Raw genomic sequence first — 20,684 nt, 5'->3', positions numbered from 1 at the left:
TAATAGAGAACGTGACAACAAAACTACTATTCTCGTTGGTCTGAAGAGTGTATGAAACTGACTAAATGTCATCAGACCCTACCGTAAACATCATATACACAATTCCGAAGACTGCAAGAGCTGACAAGCGCGACAATTATCGCACAGTCACATTAACGGTCCATCCATGCAAGTTGCTGACAAGAATACTACACAGAAGAATGGAAAAGAAAACTAACAGATTACAATTCGTTTGACTTTGGGAAAGGTAAAGGCATCAGAGAGGCAGTACTGACGTCACGGTTGATACTGGAAGAAAGAGTGGAGAAAAATCAAGACACATTCATAGGATTTATTCATCGGGGAAAAGCGATCTGAGAAAAATAGGGGCAAGCTACAGGGAAAGGCGGTTAATAGACAATATGTACAAGAGTCAAGCGGAAACAACAGCAGTGGAAAAAGAAGCACGAAGTGCTCAGATAAAAATTTTTATGAGACAGGCCTGCAGACTTTCATCCCTAGAGTTCATATATACGGAAGAAGTAACAACAGGAATAAAGGAAATGTTCAAGACTGTGATTAAAATTCAAAGTGAAAAGATAGAAGTCATATGAGTGACAATGCTATCGTGAGTGAAAGTGAAGAAGACTTACAGGATCTACTGAATGGAATCGAAGAAAGAGGTAAGTAATGAGAACTACCAGAAATGAGAACAGCAGTAAAGTTAATGTCCAATTGGTGATCATGTAGTAGATAAAATTAAAGAATTCTGCTATCTACGCAAAATGACTTATGACGGCCGAAGGGAGGAGGATATCAGAATCAGACTAGCACTGAAGAAATGGCATTTCTGGCCAAGAGAAGTCTAATAGTATCAAACATATGCCTTAATCTGTGGAAGAAATTATTGTGAATTGTATGGTAGTGAAACATGGACTGTGGGGAAAACGGTACAGAAGACAGTCGAGGCATTGAGATGTGGTGTACTGACAAGGTAAGAAATGGCGAAGTTCTCCTCAGAATCTCCGAGGAAAGGAATATATGGAAAACACTGCTAAGAAGAAGGGACAGGATGATAGGATATCTGTTAAGACATCAGGGACTAACTTCCGTGGTACTGGAGGCAGCTGTAGAGGGAGACAGAGATTAAAATACGCCCCGCAAATAATTGAGGAAGTAGGTTTCAAGCGCTACTCTGAGATGAAGAAGCTGGCACAGGAGTGGAATTCGTGGCGGACAGCGTCAAACCAGTCGGAGGCCTGATAACTCAAAAAGAAAGGGGGGAGGGGGGGGAGGAATAATGGACGTCTCGTAAGGTCACACGTTTACCTGAGTAATCGAAGAGCTCCACGGTGGTGCTGGAAACCTTGAAGTGGTAGGCGCCAGAAGGCACACACTGTCTCGCGAAAGCCTGCTTAGTACTTTTTAGAGACCAACATTATGTGATTAATCTATAAATGTACTACAATGTGTTACATATCACTCCAACAGTGAGACGAAGACAAGTTGACACGAATTACAGCGCGCACGGAGACATTTAATGAGTCTTACCTTCAGTGCTCGATACGCGAACGGATCTGAAAGAAGCCCTATTAATTGTTTCAGTCGCAAGTACAATCTGTTAAGCACTTCAGAGTTAACTGTAAAATATTTATTAAGATGTAGAATGTCGCCAGTTTTCTTTACGCCTAGTCTTTGTTTCGGAATTTTTCGGCCCAGATTGTTTCTTCTTTGTACCGGAGATTACAGACATTCTTTCGTATCGATATCAAAAGCCACGCTCTTTAAATGACTTGCATTTCCCGGGATTTCAAATATTGTGTTATGATAAATGAATTAAAGATCACACCACTCTCCGGAAGTCGGGTTCATCGAGTATTTTTCCAGAATATGAGGCGTTTATGTAACTACTCACTGTTTCTGATTGTGTTCGATAATATTTAATTCTGTTGCTATTCAACCGCCGTAACTTTTCTGTGTGATACGGCTGATCCGTTTCAAAAACTATTTAATTGGCCTCGAGGCATTTCTATTGTCTCAGGAATATTTAAATATTTAGTGCATCGCTGGAGATGGGCTTGAATAATTGAGAGCGGTGCTGTGATAGGGGTAGGGGAAGAGGTCACCGCCGGGCAGACTCGCAGACAAAAGCCGAGCCTCCGCCGTGCAAGAGCGCAGTAACGCCAGACACGGGAGGCGACTGCGGCCATGGCTGGAGCAGCAGATAAGGCGGTGAGTCTGCCCTAGCAGGTTGTGGTTTATAGACTCCGGCATGCAACGGGTGGACGTAACTGAAATCTGTAGAGGTGCGTTGTCTGGAAACGTTATCAGTGAAGGAACGCTCAGAAAAGCTTTACTCAAATATATACTTCTGGCAACTGCAATCCCACCTTTTCGTTAAAGAAATGTTTGAATATCTTTAGATATAGAAAAAACAAGAGAGGCCTATTTAATCTTCACATATCACGTGTTTCGGCGTGAAACGTATTTAAAAGTCCCAAAGAACCGAGACGAAACACCAGATAGCCACTGTCAATGCTTTTTTTTTTTTATATCACCCATGAAGAAACCGCCCCATGAACACAAATATGGTCTGTTTACAACACTTTGAGCACGCGCTGGCATGCCGGCAACTAGATATTATTGTTGTTCTGGCAAAACCATCGGGGTGCGGCGAACTTACATCCTAGCCGTGCACCTGCTGACGCATGCACTATCACGATGTCCACTACTTTTCTTTATAAGTTCACACCAGAATATGACAATAACATGGTTTGGAACGACGTTGAAACTGCTTAAACGACCACTCGATTTATTCTTCTTTCAGCACATGAAAGATGTACCATAATAACATTCGTTTTACATTCATAATCACTCACTTAACGTACTTCCATTTGCCTTTACGACCGCTGTTCATTACTTTACGGTCGCCTATTAATGACATATGCTATTCTCAGTGAGGAAATTAAACCCGATCTTGAGTTTAGTCACTTTTAAACACGTCTGCGCTCACCGTCCACACGTACGACACGTTCGTTACGATGGTTTAGGCAAAACCATCGGGGCGCGCCAAATGTTGCCGTGCTTATACTACGGGGTATCCCCGCGTCTTCAACGCCACTCCACCGGAAAAAAGAGGAGTGAGGGTAGGTTCGATCCGTTAGGTACCGGGTAATGTGTCTGCAGCCTTTCAGGTTCTTCAACCGTAGTTGCTGCTGGACAGAGGGGGCGGGCCAGTCTGGAATGGCTGAGAGATCTGTGGAACGTGCTTGCACGGCAACAGAGGAACACTCACTTTATTATGGAGGTAGGCGAGGGCAGCAAGTGCTGCTTGCCTGCATTACGTTGCTGAAAGATAACGTCACCGAGACAGTACACGGCCTTCGGCTGCGAACCACATATGGTCGTTTGTGTACCCAGTGGCACGCCAGATGAGCTCATATGTTGACGACAAATGCAGTGTAGGAACATCAGTTGTTTATGCAGCCTCCACACACGCGTGGGGTACGCAGAACTGGGATTGGTCTGAGATGATGACGTGGTACCGCTCCTGTGCCCTGTCTTGTCGTTGGGCGAAATAACACCCCCCCCCCCTCTGCTTTCATGTCAAGGGAATCCGAGACAGTAATTACCTTGCTGGCAGTCTCCGTTATTCTAGCTGACGTCGCTCTGTCCTTGTGGACAGTACAAACAAGCTCGTGACGTGACTGTATGATCTTATACACCCGAGTGAACAAAAAGTTTGTCCTATCGGTCGCTAGTCGTACGGGTCCGTTGAGATCGGCCCCCTGAACCCGTCGATTTCATGACAGTCTCGTAACTATGACCTATACGTGCAGCAGTATCGCGCAACGATAAACCACACCCTCGACAGATCACGTGCTACCGCTGTCGCACGCCGGTAGGAATTTTTCCATGACACAAAGGGGTTAACAGACTCTCCCCAATTATAACAAACAATGCGGTTCCTGAACTCACAGCGTAATCTTTCCTTACGGGGACAAAGTAGATGCCGTTCTCCCCACCTACTCTGTGTAGTTGCGGTGAAATGCTTATCATTTGCGTATCGCTTCCCGCCTGTGTCGTTTGTTGCATACTGTCTTCATACCGCTGCAATTTCAGTGGCCAGCGTTGTAGTAATCGTAAACAATTTGCAGATGATGCACTTGTCTACAACCAAGTGTAGTCTGCAAAACTTTGTACACATATCTAGGCAGGTCTTTTACATCTTTACAGTATTTAAATGTGGTTTCAACAATGGATGTCGAGATGTGGAAATCCGTCAACATCTTATGGTACCTTATATTACACTATTATTGAGTGGATACATTTTCGATTTTCGTGCACAATGCCTTTGTCTTCTTGTGACCACAACAACAACATGCCTTTGTCTTATCGCCATTTATTTTTAGCTCTATAGAACTGACTCTTTCATTGAGCTAGGTGCCCATTAGTTCTAAACTTTGTGGTGTTTCTGCCAGAAGAACGATGTCATCACCAAAATGCATACCCATAGCCCCAGACTGCTAGTTCCAACGTATGCTCATGTGAGAGATATCCAATGTCTTTTCAGTATTAAATCTTGAACCAATATTAAAAGGAATTGTGCAAAATACATCCTTGTCTGACGTCCGTGAGAATGCCACAGGAAGGGGTGTTCCCATGTTCTGTTCCTGTACAGCAATTCGAATCTACATACAGGTTACTAAAGATGTCAGTAGATTGTCAAGAATTCCATGCAGACTTAGAATATTTCATAATTTTTGTAATATTACTGTGCCCCTACTGCCAAAAACTTTTATTTATTTACTTTTTCTAATTAACGAACTTTAGGTACAGTAGACAGTTGAATTCTAAGCAAGTTCTATTACGTTTCGGACAACAAATATTTGTTCAGAGCAGAATCTCCCATAGTGGGCAATCTGCTGCTTCTTGTATTCTTTCTAGAAGAACGAAGCAAAAGACTTTGACTGGCACAGAGAGAAGCATGATACCTCCTCAGATTGTACTTCAGGCTAGATTTCCTGTGTCTGGTAGTTTAACAGCGATGCCACGCCTCAAATCTTCTGGACCCCATATTTCAGAATTTCGGCTGAGATCTCATCCAGACCACTTGCTCTATTGCTTTTGAGTGTTGTAATGGTCATGTACATCTGTGCCTCCGTGATATCACCTGCTTTTACCATTAGCTCTTATATTGTGGTTTGAGCTGGTTTAATGTTTCTTTTAAGTACTCAACCTACTGGTCAACTAGTTCCTGTTTTGTGAGCAGATGATTTCTTTTTTAATCTTTTATGGGATCGTTTTAGAAACTGTGGACTCCAGTAAGTTGTCGAAAGACGCAGTATGATGTCCTTATGCTATTTCGAGAGGTAGCATTCTGCGCCTCTCTACCTTTCCGTTTAAACTACTCTGTATCTTTCTCTCTCCCTTTTCTTTTTTTTTTTTTTTTTACGGCTCTACAAACGTTTTTGACTCGGCAGTTTAACTCGTAATATTTTATCGAAGCTCTTTCTAATGATTAGCTTGTTTATAGTTTTGCTTTACCATCCTGTTTTCATCTTTCACATGCGAAATTCGATGTTGAATCCAGCGCTCATTCTGTGTACATACGCGCACCTGTGTGTGTGGAGAGAGAGAGAGACAGAACTTTGAGAAGAAATGCAGCTGCAGAGCGATTTTAAATGTACGCGCTGAATATTTGTTACCTGCAAGAGAACGTCTTTACTGCTAAGGCCTAAGTAAAACACTCATTTTTGTCTTTGAAAACTGGATGAATATATTATTATTTTCAATTACATTAGATCCACGATTTTGCAGTGATTGTAGCAATATTTCTCTTTCGTTGAAAACGACTAAACGTCGACGCCCTGTGTGCAGCTGCGACGAAATCTGAAAACAGAAATAAAGAAAATTCTCGTCGCTCATTTCACCGCTGCTCTCAAATAATGATACCTGTTCTAAAAAAAGGGAATAAGTCTCACTTCTGGCATTTTCACTACCTAACGTACCTTTACGTTAATAAACAATTATTAACCAACTTCCTGTTTCGCAAAAATCCGATGATTCGGTGACATTAGAAAAGCGCTATCTAGTCACCGTAATAAAAAATTATTTAAAGAAAACCATACGCTTACGATCCCCTGCCAATTCAAATGAGGAAATATCATCTTCACAGCAGTTCCAATAGAGAACTGTCCCGTCGGGTGGCCGTAATCACGTCGGAAACCTTTTCACATGAAGCACCAGGATACAAGTGACAGCTCCGCCCATGCAGTGCTGTTTTATACCACCTACATATGTGGATTCGCCATCGCATGACTTTTGTGACCTAAATGTATTGTTACAAGCAGGAGGCACGCATTTTTAGTAACTCTGTAACTCTGTCGAATGTACCCTTGCACGGTGCTAAGAGGATTATATTAACGAATGAGACACTAAATGTATTAGACGTGATTTGCTGGTTTTGCAGCAATATAAATGATGATGACCGATGTAAGGAGGATATGAGAAGGACACTAGCAATAGTAAGAAAATCATTTCTGAAAAAAGAGATTTTTGTTGGGCTCGAATATAAAGGTAAGTCTTAGGAAGCACTTTTGATGGTATGTGACTGGGAAGTAGCCTTGTACCGAAGTGAAACGTGGACGATAAACAGTTCGGACAGGACAGGAGCCTTGTGAATTTGGTTCTACGAAAGAATGGTGGAGACTGGAGTGGTTGATCAGATAGCAGTTCAGGAGGAGGTACTGAATCGAGCTGAGGGGAAAGGAAATTCAAGGGAATAGCTTCACTGAAAAAAGGGATCGGTTGATGGAATAGATCCTGAGGGATCGTCAGTTCGGTAATCGAGGAAAGTGTGGTAGGTGAAAACTGTAGACGGAGACGAAAGCTTCACTACAGCAAGCGGGTTCAAGCATAAGTAGGTTAAGTTGTTATGCAGAGATGAAGAGACTTTTACTGGACAGAATATCGGGAAGCTGCATCTAGCCTTCGGATGGAGACTACAAAAGGAACACTTAAGAATGACGAGAATGACGTGTCAAAATCATTTTAAATGTGTCATATACTTATGTAGTTTGTTTGCATTTTAAATACCGATGTGGAAATTAAATAGCTGCATAGCTTGTGGACTGGTAAAAATAAATAAAAAATATAAATTCACCTGCGGTCGTCGTCTAAGTGAATGTATCAATTTAACATAGAGAACTGTTTAAATATATTTATATTTTATAATGAATACACTCATGCTCAGAAAAAAAAAACAGAACACTTTGAAAGACAAGGGATAAGAATGTCATATTCACAGGACATGAACATTAGTATATTCTGCAGAAAGAATTAGCAATTAAGTCACCTCGGTTCGGCATGAGCCCTGATAACTTGTCCCATGCACGACGGCATCGAATAACATCCTGTGGTACAGCCATCCATGCTGCATTCACTGGTTTCAAAGTTCACCTGCGGTGGTTGGTATTGTGTCACAGCGCTGCACCGTGTCCCACTCGGCAGGTCTGGCGGTCTGACATCCTGAGTCACCAAGAAGGTACGTGTTCGTGCAGCATGTGGTCGTGCAGTGTCTTACTCAAAAATGGCGTCTGGGGTGTTGGGTAAACAGGATATGGCTACAGGTCGCAAGATGTCGTCCATGTAGGTCACACTGGTCGTAGAGGCCTGAACGCGCACCAGCTGTGATTGGCGTTTGTACCTGACAGCAGCCCACACTGTGAGGTCTCGAGTCGGTGCTGTACGTCTTGTGCGAGTGCACGCACTGTGATGCTGCTCACCCCGTCTGCGGCGAACCAAAATGCGGCCATCATTTCAAACAAACCGAACCCGGATTCGTCCGAAAACACTGTCTGACGCTATTCCTGTCCCCAATGACGTCGTCCCATACACCACTGCCGTCTAGAATGTTTCTGCACATTCCTCAAAAGTAGGCGGGGAAGTGGACGACGCGCCCATTATCCGTGCCGTAATAAACGGCGACAGATTGTCACCCCTGATAGTGTACTGTGTGTTACATCGCTGCACTGTTGCGCCAGACGCGAGGAGGACTGAGTTCTGTACTGCAGTGTCATCCGGATGAGGTGTCGATCTGCTGTGGGGGCGGTCTGAGTGCTGCGACCTGACCCTCTCGTCGTGTGCTGCGGCCTTCCGTGAACCAATCTGCCCGTACCCGTTCCACTGCCGAAACAATTCGTCTCATTCGACCAGCAATTTCCCTGAAGGATGAGCCACATTAGCTCATGCCAATAATTTGCCCTCTTTCAAACACACGATTCGCGCATACGTCTGCGAGTCATCCTGTACGTCAGCTCAAGTCACACTGGTCCATTACAGCGACGAGAGCTGCAGGCACATTTGCCGGTAGGTGATGTTGCGCCGCTATATCGATGTTGACCTTGAACCCACAGGCTGACATTGCTAAAGTATTAAGCATTTCTGCATACATACATGTTCCAACCCCGCCCCATGAACCATGGACCTTGCCTTTGGTGGGGAGGCTTGCGTGCCTCAGCGATACAGATAGCCAGACAAACGTGTGGTTCCTGAAGAGGGGCAGCAGCCTTTTCAGTAGTTGCAAGGGCAACAGTCTGGATGATTCACTGATCTGGTCTTGTAACACTAACCAAAACGGCCTTGCTGTGCTGGTACTGCCAACGGCTGAAAGCAAGGGGAAACTACGGCCGTAATTTTTCCCGAGGGCATGCAGCTTTGCTGCATGGTTAAATGATGATGGCGTCCTCTTGGGTAACATATTCCGGAGCTGAAATAGTCCCCCATTCGGACCTCCGGGCGGGGACTACTCAAGAGGATGTCGTTATCAGGCGTTCTACGGATCGGAGCCTGGAATGTCAGATCCCTTAATCGGGCAGGTAGGTTAGAAAATTTAAAAAGGGAAATGGATAGGTTAAAGTTAGATATAGTGGGAATTAGTAAAGTTCGGTGGCAGAAGGAACAAGACATCTGCTCAGGTGACTTCAGGATTATACACACAAAATCAAATAGGGGTAATGCAGGAGTAGGTTTAATAATAAATAGGAAAATAGGCATGCGGGTAAGCTACTACAAACAGCATAGTGAACGCATTATTGTGGCCAACATAGATAGGGAGCCCACGCCTACTACAGTAGTACAAGTTTATATGCCAACTAGCTCTGCAGATGACGAAGAAATTGAAGAAATGTATGATGAAATAAGAGAAATTATTCAGATAGTGAACGGTGATGAAAATTTAATAGTCATGGGTGACTGGAATTCAGTAGTAGGAAAATGGGGAGACGGAAACGTAGTAGGTGAATATGGATTGGGGATAAGAAATGAAAGAGGAAGCCGCCTGGCAGAATTTTGCACAGAGTACAACTTAATCATAGCCAACACTTGGTTCAAGAATCATAAAAGAAGGCTGTATACATGGAAGAAGCCTGGAGATACTGACAGGTTTCAGATAGATTAACTAATGGTAAGACAGAGATTTGGGACCCAGGTTTTAAATTGTAAGACTTTCCAGGGACAGATGTGGACTCTGACCACAATCTATTGGTTATGAACTGTAGATTAAAACTGAAGAAACTGCAAAAAGGTGGGAATTTAAGGAGATGGGACCTGGATAAACTGAAAGAACCAGAGGTTGTACAGAGTTTCAGGGAGAGCATAAGGGAACAAGTGACAGGAATGAGGGAAAGAAATACAGTAGAAGAAGAATGGGTAGCTTTCCGGAATGAAGTAGTGAAGGCAGCACAGGATCAAGTAGGTAAAAAGACTAGGGCTAGTGAAATCCTTGGGTAACAGAAGATATATATAATTTAATTGACGAAAGGAGAAAACATAAAAATGCAGTAAATGAAGCAGGCAAAAGGAATACAAACGTCTCAAAAATGATATCGACAGGCAGTGCAAAATGGCTAAGCAGGGATGGCTAGAGGACAAATGTAAGTATGTAGAGGCTTATCTCACGAGGGTTAAGATAGATACTGCCTACAGGAAGTTTAAAGAGACCTTTGGAGAAAAGAGAGCCACTTGTATGAATATCAACAGCTCAGAAACCCAGTTCTAAGCAAAGAAGGAAAAGCGGAAAGGATGGTATTATGGAAATGGAAGAGGCTGTAGATGATGAAATGGGAGATACGATACTGCGTGATGAGGTTGACAGAGCACTGAAAGACCTGAGTCGAAACAAGGCCCCCGGAGTAGACAACATTCAATCGGAACTACTGACGGCCTTGGGAGAGCCAGTCATGACAAAACTCTACCATCTGGTGAGCAAGATGTATGAAACAGGCGAAATACCCTCAGAGTTCAAGAAGAATATAATAATTCCAATCCCAAGGAAAGCAGGTGTTGACAGATGTGAAAATTACCGAACTATCAGTTTAATAAGTCACAGCTGCAAAATACTAACGCGAATTCTTTACAGAAGAATGGAAAAACTAGTAGAAGCAGACCTCGAGGAAGATCAGTGTGGATTCCGTAGAAATGTTGGAACACGTGATGCAATACTGACCCTACGACTCACCTTAGAAGCTAGATTAAGGAACGACAAACCTACGTTTCTAACATTTGCAGACTTAGAGAAAGCTTTTGACAATGTTGATGGAATCCTCTCTTTCAAATTCTGAAGGTAGCAGGGGTAAAATACAGGGAGCGAAAGGCTATTTACAATTTGCACAGAAACCAGATGGCAGTTATAAGAATCGAGGGGCATGAAAGGAAAGCAGTGGTTGGGAAGGGAGTGAGACAGGACTGTAGCCTATCCCCGATGTTATTCAATCCGTACATTGAGCAAGCAGTGAAGGAAACAAAAGAAAAATTCCGAGTTGGTATTAAAATCCATGGAGAAGAAATAAAAACTTTGAGGTTCACCGATGACATTGTAATTCTGCCAGAGACAGCTAGGACTTGGAAGAGCAGTTGAACGGAATGGATAGTGTCTTGGAAGGAGGGTATACGATGAACATCAACAAAAGCAAAACGAGGATAATGGAATGTAGTGGAATTGGGTTTTGCTGAGGGAATTAGATTAGGATATGAGACACTTAGAGTAGTAAAGGAGTTTTGCAATTTGGTGAGCAAAATAACTGATGATGGTCAAAGTAGAGAGTATATAACATGTAGACTGGCAATGGCAAGGAAAGCGTTTCTGATGAAGAGAAATTTGTTAACATCGAGTATAGATTTAAGTGTCAGGAAGGCGTTTCTGAAAGTATTTGTATGGAGTGTAGCCATGTATGGAAGTGAAACATGGACGATAAATAGTTTGGACAAGAAGAGAATAGAAGCTTTCGAAATGTGGTGCTACAGAAGAATGCTGAAGATTAGATGGGTAGATCACATAACTAATGAGGAAGTATTGAAAAGGATTGGGGAGAAGAGAAGTTTGTGGCACAACTTGACTAGAAGAAGGGATCGGTTGGTAGGACATGTTTTGAGGCATCAAGGGATCACAAATTTAGCATTTGAGGGTAGGGTGGAGGGTAAAAATCGTAGAGGGAGACCAAGAGATGAATACACTAAACAGATTCAGAAGGATGTAGGTTGCGGTAGGCACTGGGAGATGAAGAGTCTTGCACAGGATAGAGTAGCATGGAGAGCTGCATCAAACCAGTCTCAGGACTGAATACCACAACAACAACAACATGTTCCATGAATATGAACGTCCTATCTCTAGTGGTTCTAGGTGTTTGTTCTTTTCTTTTTTGAACACTAGTGTACTTTAACATATGCGAGGACTAAAATAAAATGAAAAAAAATCTTTTTTGGATCAGCACCACATCACATTAAATATTTGTCTAGTGCATGACCTACCCTTCCTAAAATCATCATGATATTCACTTAAATTGCTCTACAGTTTTGTTTTACTCTGTTTAATATAATCTTGGAAAATACGTTATATGCAACTTGTTGTAAAGAAATTCCCCCGTACTTAACATGTTGGTTCAAATGGCTCTGAGCACTATGCGACTTAACTTCTAAGGTCATCAGGGCGCCTAGAACTTAGTACTAATTAAACCTAACTAACCTAAGGACATCACACACATCCATGCCCGAGGCAGGATTCGAACCTGCGACCGTAGCGGTCGCTCGGTTCCAGACTGCAGCCCCTAGAACCGCACGGCCAACTTAACGTGTTGTTTATTGCCTCCTGTCTTATGTACTGGGTTTAGCAAAGCCACCGTCCACTCTCTTGAGTGTTTTAAGATTTTCCAAGTTTTCTCAAAAATTAGTTTTAGCCCATTGTTGTATTTTTCCTAGAGACCATTTCAAAAGCTTTACTGTAACAGCTGCTGGCTTTATGAGGTTTCAATAACTTCTTTAGTTTCTTTGACTGTTTGGGGTAAATCTTCTTCTAGATATTCCTGAATGTTTGAGTATTAGATGTTATGGATTGGTTCTGTACAGTTGAGAACCTGATCAAAATATTTTGCAGAATTACTGAAGCCAAGTCAGTGAGCCTCATCCCGTGCCATTTGTTGTTAGATTTAGGTTTGAAGTGTATCTACCTAACTCCTTAAATCTCACTTTGTCCTGCAAAGATCTATTGGAAAAGGACCTCTTTAGCAGATCATCTACGGAAAACACTTTCATATTGAATTTCCTCATATATTGGCTTTTTTTACCACCATCTAGTCTATAGCCTCTGGACTTACAAGGGTAGTAATATAACTAACTTGAATATATCAATTTTATGTGTACGAGTGGAACTGTTTAAATATATTTAAATTTTATATTTAGTAGTTTTGAAAAGAAAGTTTAGACAACAGCAGGAATCAAACCTGGGTCGGCCAATTGCCAGTCCGTTATTTAGACCACGTGGGCATGATGCCAACATGACAACGGCTTTACAAATCCCTCGTATTGTACACTTGCACAATTCCCTATAAACAGCCTCAAAGAAAAACTCTGATGTAGTGCTGTGAGCAACACAGAGCTCACGGTGCAGGAGTGGATGACGTCACCTCAGAGCACGTGTAGTGGAAAACGGACACCTGTGTCGCTTCTCTGAGTTGACCATCCTTTCAGGAAGCGATTCTGGTCTCTAGCTATCGCAGAGAGAGCGCTACAAAATGTGTTTTCGTTCGCTTTATTTGCACACCAGCGCGCGTACAAAGAGAAATGGAGTAATATTAGACCGATTTCAGGCTCACATTCGAAGAGAAATGGCGTAATTGTAGTGCCATATTTACAGTGTGCTGGAACATATTAGCCCATGGTAACCAGCCTTCACTGGAAGTCTTTATTGTCTAGTCACCAGACACGCTAGGCTGTGAAATATTCCTTCCAGTATCCTTAATAATTTATCACGCTTTGATGTTATTGTTGTTGTTGTTGTTGTGGTCTTCAGTCCAAAGACTGGTTTGATGCAGCTCTCCATGCTACTGTACCCTGTGCAAGCCTCTTCTTCTCCGTGCAGCTACTGCAACCTACATCCTTCTGACTCTGCTTACTGTATTCATCTCTTGAGCCCCCTCTATGATTTTTACCCTCCACGCTTCGCTCCAGTACTAAATTGTTGAGTCCTTTATGTCTCAGAATGTGTCCCACCAAGCGATCCCTTCTTCTAGTCAGAAATTCCTCTTTTCCCCTATACTATTCAGTACCTTCTCATTAGTTACGTGATCTACCTATGTAATCTTCAGCATTCTTTCGTCGCACCACATCTTAAAAGCTTTTATTCTCGTCTTGATATGTGTGAGTAAAGGTTCACTTAATACACCTGTTCTCTACTAATCAAAGCATTCCGTCACAACGGAATAGTATGAGTAATAGTTTCAGAGCCCAGTACGCCATCCTGCGCAACGAGTCATCACTGGAGACAGAAGTGACGTCAGGAGTGCCCCCAGGGCAGTGTGACAGGACCGCTCCTCTTTTCCACGTGCACCACAGCCCACTAAAATTTCAACACCACCAAGGCAACATGCAACACTTGTAAACCGTCGTCAAGCATGCTGCACGTTTCCTAGTGCGAATAGCATATTATCGACATATTACAAGGAATGAAGGAGTAACGCTCTCGGTATGTGGGGAAAGGCTTATACAGTGGTTTCTAGTTTAGAAATCGAATTTATACGTGCACTCTTTGTAAGAATACCGTACTGTACCTCGTGTAAGTAGGAAAAATGGCTATAGTACATGTCCAAATTCTAGAGCGACCGGAAACGAAAACAACGGACAGATTAATGACACCACGTTATCCTTTGAGACATGTCACGGTTCTCCGTTTGCTACCACGATGGGCGTATCTGTGTGTGGAGAATCCTAGAAGAACGAACCTCAAGTGATTACAGTAGTCATCTTCAGTCGGGACCACCAACAGGCGTGATGGTGTGACATGTCTTTGGGTACACAGCGCGATCACCTCTGAGCAGCATAGCCGATAATTTGTACAGCAGGCGCTGCATTTAAGAGTTTTTAAGGCCAATGGTCGAAATATTCATAGCTTTATCTTTCAACATGATAACGTCAGTCCGTATGTTGCTCGTGCTGTGCTGTGCTGAGCTACCCAGGACAGAGGGTGTCCAACGGTTGTCCTGGCTAGTATGACCTCCAGATCTTTCATCCACTGAAAATGTCTTGCCACGGGTTGCTGTTTCTTCCGATAAGCAACTCTTCTTGTACAAGTTTGCCACAAAGATTTAAAATGAAAGTAACTGAGCAGGTGCGAATAGGACTCGCGCACTGAAGGTCTAGTACAAACTTAATTGTGTACACAGACAGTTCATCCAGTCCGAGAATCGAGGTCTCGACGATATTTGCCCATTGGCGACGTTGATACTGGCAAGATATAGGTTCTACGACAACCAGGACTTTTCAGGATTTTTTAATTTCAAGTTTAAAGTCGGATAACAAATGACAAAAGAAAAATTTTTTTCGGGAGATATAATTACAAATAGACAAATTTGTGATTTTTTTTCCTTCACCTGTACTGTCTTTTTGCCATATTTCACAAATGAACATCAAGGGAAGAGCTTTATAGGTTTTAATCAGTGAGTTTTCGAGTATCAAAATATACGACATAAATGACCGTATCCTTTTTTTACACTGACTTAGGAGCCTAACAACAAAGGACTATAGATATTAATTTATGTCTGCTCCTCCGTGAGAAAAAGGGGTCTTAACATACGGATGGATAGACTCACAGAGAGTCAGAGAGCAAATGGAAAAATACTTTTGTGCGATGTAATTACAGATTAAAAATTTTCGGATGTTTTCATTTGGTTGTAGCGGAAACCTTCCTTCTTGCAAAATTTCATGGTTATAGGGGCAAGGGACGTACCTTGTAGGGTTTGATGAGTGTGTTTGCGAATATCAAAATGTATGGGATAAATGGTCGTAACTTTTGACTGAATTGACTTAAACCTTTCAGTTATTTACATCACAAATTGTGACACATATTTCAGCTTTATACGTCTACCTGTTCCTTCAAAGAAACGGTTTTGAACAGTCAGCCAGATAGACAGATAAACAGATGGGCAACGAAGTGATACTGTAAATTTTGCTTTTTTGTCGATTGAGATACGCAACGCAAATAATGTATGATGTCTGCACTTCCTTGTCGACAAACGATTAGTTTTGGTGCTGTTTACAACAGTCTCTGATACTTCATGCACGCTGTAGATTCGGTTAAGTTTTCTCACAAGGTAACCTCCCCATCGCACCCCCCTCAAATTTAGTTATAAGTTGGCACAGTGGATAGGCCTTGAAAAACTGAACACAGATCAATCGAGAAAACAGGAAGAAGTTGTGTGGAACTATGAAAAAAAATAAGCCAAATATACAAACTGAGTAGTCCATGTGCAAGATAGGCAACATCAAGGTTAGTGCGAGTTAAGGAGCGTCGTGGTCCCGTGGTTAGCGTGAGCAGCTGCGGAATTAGAGATCCTTGGTTCAAGTCTGCCCTCGAGTGAAAAGTTTAATTTTTTATTTTCAGTTTATGTGACAAACTCTTACGTTTTCATCACTTTTTTGAGAGTGATTATCACAGCCTCTAGAAAACCTAAATCGGGCAAGGTAGAAGAATCTTTTTACCCATTCGCCAAGTGTACAAGTTAGGTGTGTCGACAACATATTCCTGTCATGTGACGCACACGCCGTCACCAGTGTCGTATAGAATATATGAGCCATGTTTTCCTGTGGAGGAATCGGTTGCGATCAAATATTTTCGGTTCCCATTGGAGACGCACGTCCTTTCATCTACTAATCGCACGGTTTCGCGGTGCGGTCGCAAAACACAGACACTAAACTGACTACAGTGAACAGAGACGTCAATGAACGATCGGAGAGATCGTAACTTTGCGAAAATAAAGAAGGTAAACTTTTCATTCGAGGAAGACTTGAACCAAGGTCCCCCTCGTTCCGCAGCTGCTCACGCTAACCACGGGACCACGGCGCTCCTGAGCTCACATTATCGTTGATGTTGCTTATCTTGCACATGGACTACTCAGTTTGTATATTTTGCTTATTTTTTTCATAGTTCCACACAACTTCTTGCTGTTTTCTTGATTGATCTGTGTTCACTTTTTCAAGGCCTATCCACTGTGCCAACTTATAACTAAATCTGAGGGGGCTGCGATGGGGAGGTTCCCTTGTCAGAAACTTTATTATGAGACCGGAATCCCTGCCACAAGGAAGGAAAGAATGGTCCCTGACTAGATTATATTCGTAATTCGTGTACAGGTCGCACTTAACACTAGCACGTTATATCTACATTTTTCCTTCTACGAGATACTTTTTGGACTTTACGTTACTTTCTTCCATTGATAAGCAATAGCCTATATCATTTCACAAAAACATTTGCACATATGTTGCCTACAAGATAAGAAACAGAGACAAAGGAGTTAGCAAATACATCAGGCAAATGTAGTCAGAGTTGCCACTGATGTCCACTTTCATCCACGGTTATCAAGTGATCGGCACCATTGCAGGGTGGGGGAGCAGTTACAGGCTAGTCACGGTGACCGTTCACACCTCCTCAGTCCTGGCGTGCCGATTCACTCGTGAGGGCGGGATCGTATTCAACAATTCTCATGTTGTAACCACATTCATTTATTGCCGTCTTACAGTGTTAAACGATGTCCCAGACAAGCGTCTAGTGACCGGGGCAGGTGTTGAAGCCACAGACCTCGGCGCTGGCACACTGTCAAGACGGCAGCCGCGGCTGTAAACAGCACAGCGTGGCTCGGGAGTGGATCGTTCTTGCTAGGCAGACAACCTGATGGGGCTGCCGCTGAGTCGGTGCTGTTGGCACTGCCGCGATTCACGGCCACGAGGCGGGCTGGTTGTACCGACAGCCTGTCTGGCAGCATCTCGCCGGGTAGCGAGCTCCGGTCCACAATGTGCGGTTGGCTGTGTGTGTCGTGGCACTTGACCCCAAGGCAGGACCGTACGATAAGTGAATTATGCCGACTGGCGCTAGTGGCTGCACCAGTGGACACTGCCTCAACGACAGCCTCACAGCGGTCGTGGTGCACAGTGGTGTCTCCTTTGCTCGCAGTGTGGGCGCCATTTATACGGACACTGGCCCTGCGTGTTGATGCGTAGATACCCAAGGTCTCATATAGTCACTCTGCTGCAAAGCTGAACGGGGACCCTAGATTTCGGTAACACGAATGGTTGACGATGTGGTGGTCGTACCGATGTGCTGGTAGCAGGTGGTACGGTATGTCGCTGCAACAGCTGCCTGCTGCAATCTATGGTGGTTATATGTTCATGAGGCGACGACGTCAGAGAACTGACCAGTAGCCTTTACGAAACACAGGCTCCTGAACTGCGTGCAGAGGCTTTACGAAACAAGTGTTTATGTAACTCCAACACTGAGTCGGTGTCAGGATCAGAAACTCAGTATATTTGTAATTTACGTATTACATGTTACAAATAATAGTTTTAATAGTAAGCAGTTTTGAATTTTTAGTTCAGTATTACGTATGTTAGAACTACAAAGGTAAGTAACTCCACAGAACTATCAGTAACAAAGGCAGAAAAGAAGCTGAAATTTTCCATTTTTTGTAAGCCAACACACTCCGATGAAATAATAAGTGATGACTCCAGCCAACCACCAAATCATAAAAAGAGTATTTCTTCTCTATAGTAGCTAGCCTACGTAAGCTTTACCGAGCGAGGTGGCGCAGTGGTTAGACACTGGCCTCGCATTCGGGAGGACGACGGTTCAATCCCGCGTCCGGCCATCCTGATTTAGGTTTTCCGTGATTTCCCTAAATCGCTCCAGGCAAATGCCGGGATGGTTCCTTTCAAAGGGCACGGCCGACTTCCTTCCCCGTCCTTCCCTAATCCGATGAGACCGATGACCTCGCTGTCTGGTCTCCTTCCCCAAACAACCAACCAACCAACGTAAGCTTCCATTAGACAAGACGGAAATGCAGATGGTGTTACGCATCCTCAAAGAAGTTGCAAATTCTAAAAAAATACGAAAGCAAAAGAAACCCACGTAAGGAAAGAAAAAAGTTGATTACATCGAAATATTGTGGCCGTATTACCGAAAATTTACGAACGCTTTCCATGAAGAGTAAAAAATTGCATTTTGACCGAGGTTTGGTATAAGACATAAAATTGTAAAAAATGGAATGAAATATTGTGCATCTGCTTTGTATAAATTATAATGTGGAACATTTTATCGTTTTTGTAGAGACTAAAGTGGTCTGCTTTTAGCCATCATTTTCGAAGCACATGATGTACAACAGGTAGTACCGACAGTATTATGAATATTTTACACATGACACTTAAAGGAATGAAGTTAAAGATACTTGAAGCATTTGAAATATATAAACGTAAGATTAAAGAGCCGCACAAATTGATGAACGAACAGTCCGAATTTAAATACAATATTTTTTTTACCCTTTTTAAAAATGAATCATGAGTCAGTAAAGCAGTTAGCTTACGATATTTCAACAATTTATAAAACACTGTGATAATGTCTGAGAGCTTCACCAATACACAGCTTCAATGTATGTAATCGTGACATTGTGATTTCTGGGAGACAGAGCTTATGGACACACAAAAAACTCAAAGTGCTTGTCACTTTTTTGTAGCCAGACAACGAAAGCCGCCTATTGAATCTTAAGTGTACCAAGACAACCATAATATAGTCAAGTAATATTTGTTATATTGATGTGATGTAAAAACAAATGTATTACGTACAGTGAAACGTTACAAATGCAAGTATGCCACAAAAGATTTATGGCACTACTATAATCTGTGCACAAAAAACGTTTGTCTGTCATGTTTTGTTAATACAATTGTATCTTCTAATATAGGTAATGGTTTGAGAATGAACGAATGGTTCGAATCTAGTCACAAATAAAAATGTGATTTGCAACTCTGTCGGAAACGTTAAGTTGGGTTGGCTTGTTTCGGGGAGAAGACCAGACAGAGGGGTCATCGGTCTCATTGGATTATGGAAGGACGGGGAAGGAAGTCGGCCGTGCCCTTTCAAAGGAACTATCGCAGCATTTGCCTTGAGCGATTTAGGGAAATCACGGAAAACCTAAATGAGGAAGGCCGGACGCGGGATTGAACCGTCATCCTCCCGAATGCGAGTCCAGTGTAAACGTTAAGTAATAAACGACAAACACGTGTATTTATTTGTGGTTTGTGAGCATGGGGCCGAGGTCGGTTTGTCCTAAGACAGATTAGTCTCAAACAGCATTATTCAGGCAATAACTCATCCGCTCTAGTACTGTGACTGGACACTTTTTACATCCCACGGCACGGAGCAGTTGGCGACGGCTCGATGTGTTCTTTCAGCCGCAGAAGCCAGGGTCAGAGGTGGATGGGCCACGAGGTGTGGGGCGCACACTGTCGGGCAACGTGCTGTACCTGACGGTGGTTGGGCTGTCGCCGCGCGTGCGCGGTACGCCCTACTTGCTGTACGCGGCGCTGGTGCAGCTGTGCGCCGCCGTTTACGTGGCCGTCGGTCTGTTCAGCATCCACACCGCCCGAGGGGACGTGGACGCCATTTCGCACACGCTGATGCACATACTCGAAGACGTCTCCGGCATGACCAAGGCGGCGCTCTTCTTTCGCAAGAGGCAGTCCTTTTACCGCCTGGTGCAGGACCTGGATCTGATGGTGTCCGAGGACTGGGACCGCCCCGAGCTGGAGTCCGCACGTCGCTGGGCCCGCCGGATGACCGTGTCGCTGAATGTCTACATCTACGCCGTCATCCTGCTGTGGCTGCCGGCGCCGCTGCTGGCCGGCGGCGACCACAAGCTGCTGCCGGTGGTGCAGATCGAGGGAGTGGACTGGTCGCAGTTGCCATGCACGTACGCCGCTCTCTACACTCTGCAGTGCACTGTGCTCCTCACCCAGGTGCCCGTCGTCGTCGGCCTGGACTGCTTCTTCGTGGCGGCCATGCTGCACGTGGGAGCCCTGCTGCAGCTGCTGGGGCAGCGCATCTCTGGACTGCGGCTCTCTGGTGACGGTGCTGTTGACCTGGCCGGTGAGAGGGGACTCGCGACGCGGCAGAAACTGTATTCAGAGCTCTGTTCCTGCATCAGAAGCCACCAGAAAATCACAAAGTAAGCTTGTACGGCCGGCCGCGGTGGCCGTGCGGTTCTAGGCGCTCCACTCCGGAGCCGCGCTGCTGCTACGATCGCAGGTTCGAATCCTGCCTCGGGCATGGGTGTGTGTGATGTCCTTAGGTTAGTTAGGTTTAAGTAGTTCTAAGTTCAAGGGGACTAATGACCTCA

The 20,684-nt window shown here is 43.7% G+C and overlaps 1 protein-coding gene across 1 annotated transcript in view; it reads left to right on the top strand.

Moving 5' to 3' along the window:
* Window positions 1-2,187: 2,187 nt before the first annotated feature.
* LOC126235645 (odorant receptor Or2-like) overlaps window positions 2,188-20,684 on the top strand; it is a 142,687-nt gene continuing 124,190 nt past the window's right edge. Inside the window, exons 1-2 of the mRNA XM_049944359.1 lie at window positions 2,188-2,211; window positions 19,741-20,513. Of these exons, the coding sequence (XP_049800316.1) occupies window positions 2,188-2,211; window positions 19,741-20,513 (797 nt within the window). The remainder of the gene's footprint in view (window positions 2,212-19,740; window positions 20,514-20,684) is intronic.

This window comes from Schistocerca nitens, chromosome 2 (genome assembly GCF_023898315.1).
Source record: "Schistocerca nitens isolate TAMUIC-IGC-003100 chromosome 2, iqSchNite1.1, whole genome shotgun sequence".
Taxonomy (NCBI): Eukaryota; Metazoa; Arthropoda; class Insecta; order Orthoptera; family Acrididae; genus Schistocerca; species Schistocerca nitens.
The sequence above is the reverse complement of the archived record's forward strand: the minus strand, read 5'-3'. Positions and strand labels throughout refer to the sequence as shown.